Source organism: Chanodichthys erythropterus, chromosome 9 (genome assembly GCF_024489055.1).
Source record: "Chanodichthys erythropterus isolate Z2021 chromosome 9, ASM2448905v1, whole genome shotgun sequence".
NCBI lineage: Eukaryota > Metazoa > Chordata > Actinopteri > Cypriniformes > Xenocyprididae > Chanodichthys > Chanodichthys erythropterus.
In genome coordinates, this window is record NC_090229.1 from 22,443,795 (window position 1) to 22,456,411 (window position 12,617).

The 12,617-nt window shown below is 38.7% G+C and overlaps 1 protein-coding gene across 2 annotated transcripts in view; it reads left to right on the forward strand.

Moving 5' to 3' along the window:
- The window catches only part of ncs1b (neuronal calcium sensor 1b), a 45,279-nt gene that overhangs the window by 13,392 nt on the left and 19,270 nt on the right, over positions 1-12,617 (forward strand). For both annotated transcript variants that reach the window (XM_067393902.1, XM_067393904.1), the window contains one exon: positions 5,174-5,198. In XM_067393902.1, the coding sequence (XP_067250003.1) occupies positions 5,174-5,198 (25 nt within the window). The remainder of the gene's footprint in view (positions 1-5,173; positions 5,199-12,617) is intronic.

Consider the following 12,617-nt stretch of genomic DNA (forward strand, 5'->3'; position numbering starts at 1 on the left):
TATCGAGGGGCGACATTACAGAGCTTTAACTAAGTTGTTATATAGGCGATTATATGGGGCTACATGGGTACCTTTAAACAATAGCAAGCATTGGCAGCATTGTTAAATTGCTTTAGCCATAACCTCTGGTTATTGATCAGACTGGCGGGTTTGTGATCATGGGCCCGCATAACAGCTGGTGCGAGGACCCTGTGCGACTCTGAGAACCGAATGAACGAGCACAATAAGAGTAAAGAGTTAAATAGAATAATCAAATGTCTAGATAAATTATCGTATAAATTGTCAATTATCAATTGGCATTCAAACCTAAATTCGAGGTCATAATAAAATGGAGTCAGATAAACATTTAATTGGAATTAAACTATTTTACCACACTGAAAATGCCGAACGTGCAAGAAACCTTCCCTACCGTTGGGCTGATTGGGCCTTACAGCACAAATTATTTCAATGGTGTGCACTTTGTCAATAGCCATCACTCTTGGAATACATATTTTGGAGCATGTCTCTCCAGCATTTAGTTCTCACAAGCAATTTGGGTTATCCAAAAACAACACTAAATTGTCAGGCTGTGATATCAGGGTTGGTACTTTCATATTTACCCACATATGTTGTCTGTTTATGCCCTTTTCAATGAAGTCCAGCCTTTAGTTGCTCATGTGAATCACTTTTGAAAACAGCTTTGTTTCCTGGCGGACTGTTGAAGGCTACGCCTCACACTGGTTTGTTGCGTTAATAGTTTTACGATTTATTGCACATTGTTAGTCTTCTAGTTGTTTACCTATAGCGGCTAATAAATGAATTCTCATTCACAGGAAATAGCTTACTTCAGCACTGAAAAATGCAGCAAGCTCTGTTCACAGTAGTTCAGTGTGCTATTTGAATAGCCAAGAGAGTTCTACCTGTATTTCTAGACACAAGGTGTCCAAGTCTCTTCACTTTGTCTCTCTTAATCTCTTACTCACTTTCTCTTCATCTTTTTCTCACAAATGAAGCACAACGTTCCCAAAGGAGGTTTTAGAGAGACAGGATAAAGGTAAACAGACATCGCCCAGTCAAATATTCAAACACTTTTCCTGCCTCTTTGATAGATTCAAGCCGCTCGCTGAACAGACAGCCATATTTCGCTGTTAATGATTAAACAAACAATGAATTCCCTAACCAATCAAACAGCAACTAATCAAACTTGACAGAAGAAGTAAATTTATAGTTATTTGTATGCATTTGGCAGATCTAAACTAAACCCATGTTGTGCTGTGTTTGACATACTGTTTTTGGCTATGTGTTGTTTCATTGTGTTGGTTACGTTTTTCGGTCATTGTTTTCAAGCTTCTAGGTTACTGCTGTTTCCCAGCAACAACATAACTGTGCTATCCCAGCACTAGGGTTGTGTGGGTACAGTTTCATAAAGCCTTCTCCTTATAATGCTTTACCCAAAATGTCATCTGTTACATGAGGGAACATGTATTTTTGACAAATCCCTGCTTTGTTTATGAGGTTGCCCACGTCTGTACCCAATCAGTCAAATATACTTGCCTGTTTTGTAGAGGTGAGATGCCCAGGGAGAACAGGAAGCCACACCAGGATGATTGTGTTATGTGAAAATAAGAATACTTTTTAATTTGTTTAATTTGTAAGAAAGTACAGTGAAATTAATTGATCAATGTATAAAAGCTAAAAAGTGTTTTGTGTGTGTATACCCTGACTCATACATATTCTTTAAAGGTGCCCTAGAACCAGTTTTCACAAGATGTTATATAAGTCTAAGGTGTCCCCTGAATGTGTCTATGAAGTTTCAGCTCAAAATACCCCATAGATTTTTTTAATTAATTTTTTTAACTGCCTATTTTGGGGCATCATTAACTATGCACTGATTCAGGCTGCAGCCCCTTTAAATCGCGTGCTCCCTGCCCCCCGAGTTCTCGACTATAATACAGTGCATTTACAAAGTTCACAAAGCTAATATAACCTTCAAATGGATCTTTACAAGATGTTCATCATGCATACTGCATGCATGCGTCGGATCATATGAGTATAGTATTTATTTGGATTTGATTCTGAATGAGTTTGATGGTGCTCCGTGGCTAAAGCTAACATTACACAGCGCTGATCTCTCCGCCCGACGCAAGCTTCCGGTTTCGCTTTCAGCGAGTCTCCTGCTGCCATCCGGTGAGCGTTTTCTAACGCACCAACACGGTTCACCGCCGTTGCTTCAGAGCTTTTGTTCGCGGCCTATACCGCTCTAAAAGAGCCCCCCCAAGCGCTGTTTTTACGGCGGCGGCATCCCAGTATGCCGCGCCATGCCTGTGTCACCTGCAGAGCCCCTCTGCAGGATGACGACGGCCATGATGAGTGCGTCGGATGTCTGGGAAAGCCCCACGCTGATGCCGACTCAGTCCACATGAGGGCTGTAGTCTCTCCAGAGCACGCTCAGACGATTCAGAAGCTCTCGGCATCAGTCAGGAACAATGCCCGTTACCCTCTGAAGACTTTCCAGAGGATGTTAGGGCTGATGGCTTCCGCCTCCCCAGTACTGCAGCTCGGCCTCCTACGAATGCGGCCTCTGCAACACTGGCCCTGAGACCTTGGACAAACCCCAGCTGGTTCAAGCATGGAGTCACCCTTGAGGCGGTAACGAGAAGGAAGGTGCTTTCAACGGACGCCTCCAACACGGGTTGGGGCACCGTTTTCGAGGGCAGACCAGCCTTCGGCTCGTGGACTCGCGAGCAGAGCCATCTGCACATCAACTGCATTGAGATGCTGACAGTAGAGCATGCCCTGAACTCTTTTCAGGCGTTCCTATGTCCAGGGTTCGACGGCTTTCAGCCCTTCACATATCCTCTGGGCCCCTCGGCGCTCAAGTTATGTTTTGTCGTTCCCTGTTGCGGCACGCCGTGATTGTATTCGTTCCCCATACGCAGTATGAGTGAGAGTATCGAAAGGGAACGTACTCGGTTACGTACGTAACCTCGGTTCCCTGTGATGACACGGGAACGAGTACTGCGTATTATGCCGTGCCCCGACACTGCGGCTCAGTATCGTTGCTTCAGTCGAGCTAAAACTGAATCCAACGGCGAAACGCCGGCTTATATAGCCATAAGCCACGCCCGTTTTGGCGGGCTTGTTGGTGCGCTATTTCGCCATTGGCTCGCGCGACTACGCCGCGCCGTCATTGGCTCAAAGAGTTTCATTCCTTTGAGCCAATAGACTTGCAGTTTTCACTGCGCTATTGTAAAAGGCTTCAGCAAGGAGGAAAAAGGAGCTTTTCCCCATACGCAGTACTCGTTCCCGTATCTCAGGGAACCGAGGTTACGTACGTAACTGAGTACACTATTCAACTATGCCGAGTTAAATTCAATTTTTGAATCTAGGGCACCTTTAATAATACATTTTCCCTACCATTTGAGCAATTCTAGCTCAAAGCACCACTTTTAAATGATCTTCATTTGAGGGCTTTTCTGAAAAAATATAAAAAAAAATGATTATTTGTGTTTATTTTGATTATAATGATTGATTTAATGAATTAATCAGGATATCATGTAATTAATTTGATAACTTTTTTGAAAAATTGATTTCACTAGTGTGTATCAAATAAGATACTGTAGACATACAGTATTTATTTTTCCATTTAGATTGAAAATTATATAACTGCAGTAGTCCATCTTTACGCATATAAATATCTATGCATAGCCATGCATTTCAAGTTTGTTAGGGAATGACTCTTGGGGTCCAGGTATGAAAGCTGTGATGTGATGCATTGTCTGAGGATTTGCTCTTCAGTATTTGTGTAACTGTTCTGTATAGTTCTGTTTTACTGTAATTGTGTTCTGTTTTACCTTTTTCTGGTTTGTTCCCTGTGAATATTAGTTCCATATCTCCTGATTAATTCTGCACCTGTTTCTGTTCAGTTCATTAGTTCTCCCTTGTATTTAAAGGGTTCACCCCAAAATGAATCAGTGACATGACATGTAGCCAAGTATGGTGTCCCATACTCGGAATTTGTGCTCTGCATTTATCCTATCCAAGTGCAGACACACACACAGCAGTGAGCAGTGAAAGGACACACACACCCGGGGCAGGGGGCAGGCAATTTTTGCTGCGGTGCCCGGGGAGCAGTTGGGGGTTCAGTGTCTTGCTCGAGGGTCTCACCTCAGTCGTGGTATTGATGCTGAAAGAGAGCGCTGTACATTCACTCCCCCTACCGACAATTCCTGCTGGTACTGAGACTCAAACCCACAACCTTTGGGTTACAAGTCAGACTCTCTAACCATTAGGCCACGACGGCCTAAAGTTGTCCCACTAACCAAAACTGTCAGGCTCGCCCAATCGGTGTGCGATTCCTCTTTTACGAACTCCAACTCTGGCGTTGCTTTTGACTTTTTTCCAGTCAGGGAGTTTACCCGGTCTCTTTATTGTCTCTCTTTCAAACATGAACAAAAATAGCACTCCTGCACACTCAAAACAAAACAGTCTTTTTCCCTAGACATAAAGTATGCACAGGGTCTCTCCCTTTCCAAGGTCTCTTCTAGCTCCTGAGTCTCTGAATCTCCTACGTTGTGTGCTTACTACAGCCATACACCTTACAATTTGTAAATCACAGGCCTACATACTTCACCAACTGCTGTTGAGCAACAAACCACTGCCTACTCATTGTTTTCTGGCTCTCACTTACGTGCTTCTTTTCTTTATCCATTCTCACTTGTATTAAGTTTTGTTAACTCTGTTATTTCCTTATTTATCGATGTACCTTTAAAACCCTGACAGGTTGTGTATTCAAGTCATTTCATGTTTGAATTTGATGTGACAAAACACTGATATATAAGTGGGTGAATTGTTTAATTAATTCTTTAATTACCAATTTTGGATGTGGAACATGCATGAAAACGAGAGTTTGTATTTATCGCATGAACAGAAAAATAGACCAATCATAGGGCAATCATGGGTGATAGTATGTTGTCGCCATGTCCAGCAGACACAGGTTTTTCCACTCCTGCACAAGTCACTCTTGCAAAGGTGGTTTCCCTTTAAGCGGTAAATAAGGAGAGGGGCTGAATCACAAGAGGCAGTCAAACTATATTAATCATATAGAACAGTTTGCCTGACAAATCTGTTGTATTTTACTTTAGTCTTTTTTCAATAATTTTTTCTTTGTGTTTTCTCCCATTTCCCCCTACAGTTACAGAGAAAGAGGTTCAGCAATGGTAAGTTTATCTATGTATCCATTTATATCTACTATGTGTCTATCTGTCTGTCTGTCTGTCTGTCTTTTGTTTTAACTACCATCTGTCTATCCGTCCATTCGGCCGTTCATCCATGCTTCTAATCTATCTATCTATCTATCTATCTATCTATCTATCTATCTATCTATCTATCTATCTATCTATCTATCTATCTATCTATCTATCTATCTATCTATCTATCTATCTATCTATCTATCTATCTATCTATCTATCTATCTATCTATCTATCTATCTATCTATCTATCTATCTATCTATCTATCTATCTATCTATCTATCTATCTATCTATCTATCTATCTATCTATCATCCAATATAGTTGTATAGTTCTACACATATAGTTTTATAGTTCTACTCCTTTGCTCTCTCTTTATCCTCCTCCTCTCCTCCCTCTGTTGTCTGTTTTGGCACACTGGGTACATCATGCTTTTATATCTCCTTCTGCTTTGGCCACTCAACACAGTATCATTTTGCATTTCCTCTCATCATTTTGTAGTTGTACTTCCCAGGGGAAAAATCTCAGTGTCTACCCTTGAAATGCACACATTTGACAATAATATTACAGTCAATCCTTTAATTAATTTGCCCAAATGTCAGCGAGCAGTAGTGTGTTGTTTGGCACACCTCACTTAACATCAGTGCTGGTACCTTTGCTGGCAAGCCCAAGGTCAGTCCAGCCCTGGCACTGTGTGTCCCTGGGTGTTTGCCAGGCTAAATTGTTGACTCATTTCTGCTGCTGGTAGACATAAAAGCAGTGAGGAAGGACGTGGATGTGAGGCTGCAGTGGGACGTGAGCTAGGTGCCTTTTGAATTCCCTGACTGTGTGATCTTATACTCCACCTATCAGAGTCCTGTACCGTTGCTTTTTCAGTACCCATCATTCCTTTAACGATCATTCCTGAGGATGAATGATGTCATTAAAGTGATAGTCGTTTTAGCCACATTTACTTGTTTGATGCACAAATGTCAGAAGTGTGTATATATTTAGATGTAAAAACCTAAGTATTACCATGCACACAGTATATATATACAAGTCTCTTATGTTCACCAAGTCTGCATTTATTTGATCAAAAATATAGTAAAACTGTAAGACTGTGAAATATTATTACAGTTTTAAATAAGTCATTACAGTTTTCTATTTTAATTTAAAGGTGCCCTAGAACCAGTTTTTACAAGATGTAATATAAGTCTAAGGTGTCCCCTGAATGTGTCTGTAAAGTTTCAGCTCAAAATACCCCATAGATTTTTTTTAATACAATTTTTTTTAACTGCCTATTTTGGGGCATCATTAACTATGCACCGATTCAGGCTGCAGCCCCTTTAAATCACGCGCTCCCTGCCATCCCCCCCCCCCCCCGAGCTCTCGACTATAATACAGTGCATTTACAAAGTTCACAAAGCTAATATAACCCTCAAATGGATCTTTACAAGATGTTTGTCATGCATACTTCACATGTGTCGGATCATGTGAGTATAGTATTTATTTGGATGTTTACATTGATTCTGAATGAGTTTGAGGCTGTGCTCCATGGCTAACGGCTAATTCTACACTGTTGGAGAGATTTATAAAGAATGAAGTTGTGTTTATGCATTATACAGACTGCAAGTGTTTAAAAATGAAAATAGCGACGGCTCTTGTCTCCTTGAATACAGTAAGAAATGATGGTAACTTTAACCACATTTAACAGTACATTAGCAACATGCTAATGAAACATTTAAAAAGACAATTCACAAATATCACTAAAAATTTAATGTAATCAATGGATCATGTCAGTTATTATCGCTCCATCTGCCATTTTTTGCTGTTCTTGCTTACTTACCTAGTCTGATGATTCAGCTGTGCAGATCCAGACGTTAATACTGGTTGCCCTTGTGTAATGCCTTGAACATGAGCTGCATATGCAAATATTGGGGTCATACATATTAATGATCCCGACTGTTACGTAACAGTCGGTGTTATGTTGAGATTCGCCTGTTTTTCGGAGGTCTTTTAAACAAATGAGATTTACATAAGAAGGAGGAAACAATGGAGTTTGAAACTCACTGTATGTCATTTCCATGTACTGAACTCTTGTTATTCAACTATGCCAAGGTAAATTAAATTTTTGATTCTAGGGCACCTTTAAAATATAATTTTTGACTTTGACGGCAAAGCTGAACTTTCAGCAGCAGACTCTATTGCTCAGTGTTAAATGATCGTTCAGAAATCACTCTAATATGCTGATTGTGCAAAAGTAAATTTTATTATTATCATTGTTAAAAGCAATTGTGCTGCTTAATATTTTTTAACCATGATACATTTTCTTGATACAGTGTTTGATGAATAGAAATAATTTAAAAAAGCATTTATTCGTAATCTTTTTCAACATTTTATCTTTCAAAAATGGTATCTGACCCCAAACGTTTAAACATAGGTTATACTAGGTTATTCTGACCTGCCCTTAGGAAGAAATCATCTGTGTGACGTATAAAGTTGGAGTCTAAAATATAATCAGAAATTAATTAAAATTTAAAATATATTAAAATATATATAATATATAATTATATAAAATATTGACACAAAACAAACAAACAAACAAAAAAATAATGGCACAGCAATGTCTGTAAATCAAAAACAAAAAACTAAAAATAAAATGTGTACCAGAATTTCTATCTGTTTAAAAGAGATAAATAGTTATTTCACACAAAACAAAGCATATTATACAGTTCTGATCATGGATATCTAGTTAAATTGCTATTAAGGTGTCCTCTTAAAGGGTTAGTTCACCCAAAAATGAAAATTCTGTCATTTATTGCTCACCCTCATGCCGTTCCACACCCGTAAGACCTTTGTTAATCTTCAGAACGCAAATTAAGAGGCCTGCATAGGGAGCAATGACATTTCCTCTCTCAAGACCCATAAAGGTGCTAAATACATATTTAAATCAGTTCATGTGAGTACAGTGGTTCAATATTAATATTATAAAGCAATGAGAATATTTTTAGTGTGCCAAAAAAAATTTAAAATAACGACTTATATAGTGATGGCCGATTTTAAAACACTGCTTCAGGAAGCTTCGGAGCGTTATGAATCAGTGTGTCGAATCAGCGGTTCGGAGCGCCAAAGTCACGTGAATCATGAATCATCCGAATCATGATTCGACACGCTGATTCATAATGCTCCGAAGCTTTCTGAAGTAGTAGGATTTTAACAAAAATATCTTAATTTGTGTTCCGAAGATTAACGAAGGACTTACGGGTGTGGAACAGCATGAGGGTGAGTAATAAATAATAAATAAATCTTTATTGTGTGATTGTGATTTTAATCTTTGTCTTTCAATCTCAGAGAATTAGAGAACTATTACATTAGTCTGGCAGATTGCATTCTCTTCGGTATAATCTACAGCATTTATTGTCCTCTTATACTAAACCTAGACATTCAATTCATACAGAAATGAAATTCCCAGCATTGACCAGGAGTTCCAGTTATGCATATAAATGGCCATTTTTATGTGTGCTGATGTGCATTGATCATCCAACTACTTTGGATTGTGGTTAACAGTGTAGAGGCTGAATTATTGGCTGTGCATAGGTTAACCAACAGCCCTGGGACTGACAATTGAACATCTGAGCGATTAATTTAGTCATTTGTCTTTCCCTGCAGGAGCTAATGGACTCATGTGTGCTGGGCATCATAATGAAAGTCTGTATTTGAATATACTGCAATTTACTGAAGTACTGTTTAATGGCTGGCGGAGCAGAAGTGCTGTAAGGTGGCGAAGCTTTAGTCAGCAGTCTTGCTAAAAAACAAAACGCACACACACAACCAAGGTCATATGATAGCTTTGTGTGTGGAATAGACTGAAATTTTAGTCATTATTCACAGATAATCTTCCCCTTCAGTAGGAGGACCAAATCTGTAACCAGATCATTGAGTTAGTGAGTTGAACTTGAGAGAATCTAATCAGTTTGGTTTGTGAAATAAAGAATTCAGACTGGTTTTGTGATCTTCAGCAGCAGATTCATTCAAAAGAGCTGACTCACATTTTGCTCACAACTTAAACATTGCAACTACTACTATCATGAATTCCTGAGCTGGGTGTCAACATTTTCACAATCTTATTGTGAGACTTAAGAAGACTTTTGTGTCCATTGTAAAACTTAAAGCTTCAGTTTCCATTTAAATGGCATGGAAAAGAGCAACCAGTACAATTCTTCAAGAAAGTTGTTGTGTTCATAAGTAATTATTTTGTTTTCTATTTTGAAAAGGAAGTCTGTACTGTTGTGTAATGACGTAATGTGTGTGAAGCTGTATAAAAAGATACCCACATCAATAACATAGCAATCACACAGTCATGTCCTTTGAACTAGAGTTCAACAGCCTTGTAGGAACAAAATACTTTTTATAGCGGTTGTATCTAAACCCTGTGGTATGAAACCATCGACCAGATGGAAGTAGTTTGAATTCAGGATAAAGCACATGAGATGGGTCCAGAGTAATTTTCCTTTCCTGTTTAAAAATAATTTTGTTAAATATAGACTGAAGATTGGGGTAAACCCCCATACCAACCACTTTCATTGGCGTACACACCAAATGGTTCAACCGAGATCTAAAAGTAACTGTCAAATTACCAAATCAGGCCATATTATACAGTAAGATGGATTCAATACAGGTATGATAAAATAGCAACAAGACCCTCTGAGGGACTCCAAAAGTCTGAACCTCCGTAAAAAGTAATTTTTTTTCTTGCACCTTTCAACACAAATTATCCACATGCACCTCCCATGAAAGTTTATTATCAATATGCAAACCTAAGTATTTGTATTAATACTCCTAACGAAAGTCACATGGATTTGAAAGCAATATTGTTCTAGGGTAAACACAGATGCTGTTGATTCAGAAACATGTCCTACTTAGGTAAATCATGAAATGCTTTGGCTCATTTTGACTTAACATTCTCTAAATTGTAAGTGCAATTGTCACAGCTGTTTAATGTGACATCACAACTCCACTGCACCTCTGTAACTCATCCAAAACATCTCGCTTTAAAACCTAGTTATTGTGTCAGGGAATTGACCAGTGCCACCAAAATGAAATGTTTTTTGTCATTGTATGAGCCGTACCATCAAAATGTTTAGATGTTTTTTTCCCTTTTTGTACTACCTTGTTGTTGAGACTGACTGACTGCTTACTATACTACACAGTTTAGAGATCAGAACTTATAAACTATAAGTGTACAACAACACAAACAAGTAACAACAATGTTACGCTGTCATCATATGAAGCACTGATTAAATCACTGCCTCCAGTAACTGCCAAAGAACACAGACGCATTCAGATTCCTTTAGCATTTCTCTTTCCATTACGAGCCAGAGAGGTTCAGATGTGATGACAATCAAGTGAGCCGCCATCAGTGCAGCTGTGTGAGGAATGGCAAGAGATTTTATTCAGGAACAAATGGCCAACTCCCTTGAAGACATTTTTCTGCATTATAAATGCGTTCGAATATAACCACTTAAAGTCGCCCTGTGGTAAAAATCAAGTTTTTAATGTTGTTTATATGTCTATGTGGTATTTTAATATGCTTTAAGAAAAACCATGTGCATATTCATAAGTCAACACCATTGCTGAGTATTTTCTCCTTAAAACTGAAGTCAACCACAGACGGTCTCAAAAACATGGTTTGAAATTGCTAGCGTTTTCACGAACTACCTTGTAACCAATCAGGTCAATTTGTGATCATCAATGAGTGGATCTCTGAACTGGTGTGAGTGATTGGAGGCGGGCTTTTAAGGCATGAAGAATTTTTTCAAGGATAAATGTTTAAATATGTCATTTTGGTTATCAAAGGTGTTTTAAGGGATAAAATTATTGACTACAGGGGGACTTTAATATCTGTGTGTGTGGTCTGCATTGTGACAGATTTTTTTTTTTCTTTCTTTTTTTTAAGAAATTGAAGAAGAAAAAAATTGCCCCTGTTATATATATTAAAACATAATAATAAATAATAAAAGTCAAGACATTCAAAACGTCAACTGACATCTATTGCCAGTCAGACCTGCACCAAACCATAAAAATAAAAAAAAATAAAAATCCAGCTTGGACCATATTGGTCTTTTCAGCAGGGAAATGGCATATAATTATTGATTTTCACATCAGCAATCTAGACAGTCTGGACTGATATTGTAGGCTGACTTTCATAGTAGTCGAAAATGGGATCTTTATAGACAGTTTAATAATGTGTAATTAGAGAACGAGGCGACTTTTATTAAAGTAGAAAGTGCCTTTTAGACACTGCAATCTAAAAATCCTACAGTTCATCATCAAGCCAATGTTTGGGGTCAAATTCATTTTCAAAATCTGAACATTTTTTAACTAGATGCTGCATGTATGCACATTATATTTGAAGTGCAAGTGCTTTGCATTCCTCGTTTTAGAAATAAAGCGTTGCTTTGACAACAGCGGCTCTCTCAAATTAAGCGCCAATCATGTTGGATTAGCCGAAAACAAAATGCTGTTACCCCTCTCATTTGCTCAGTGCTCACTCTGTGCATGCTTAATACTGTGAAGAGTTTGAATTCTGCGTGTGTGTCCGTATGATTGTGTTGAGAGGCAGAAGGTTGTTCAGGGCTCACTGACAGAGCGCAACAGTCCCCTCCCAAACTCCCACCACCTACAGACCCCTTTGCCAATGAATGGATAAAGCATGAATCATACTTACAGAGAACATTTTCTCCTTTCTGTTTTCTTGGAGCTGTAAAAATAGCCCAAATTGATTTGTGAATCATCCGAGTGTGCTTGACTGAGTATTTTTTCCTGACCAGTGTGGCGTAATGGGGCAATTGCTGAGACATTACACAGTTGGCATTGCTCTGCATGTGGCGAAAGGATGGCGTCATGAAGCCACAGGAGGTTTTACAGACCCATGACCCTCTGCGAGATACTTGTGTGCGAGGCAGAAAAATATTTTAAATGGTTTTGTGGTTGTGTACAAAATCTTTTTCTATTCCACATAAATGCTGGACTTAAATGGGAAGTCTGGACTTCTCCAATAATTTAGTCCACTTAAACACCATCCCAGCAAGCTTGCATTCACATCTGCCTCCATCCAATCAGTGTTGGGGGTAACGCATTACAAGTAACTTTAGTTACGTAATCAGATTACTTTTTCAAGTAACTAGTAAAGTAACTCATTATTTTTTTAATTTACAACAAAATATCTAAGTAACACAAGTGACTTTGTTTTCACATTTACTGACTGACAGCTGTCCTGTCCCCATGTTGGGAGAAATGGAGTAAGTGCAGAGGTGTTGTGTGCACTGTGTAAACATGATGGTTATTGTAGTTCTAGACTAAATGTGAACATGCATTTTCTCATCTCACTTGCATGAAAATATTCAGTA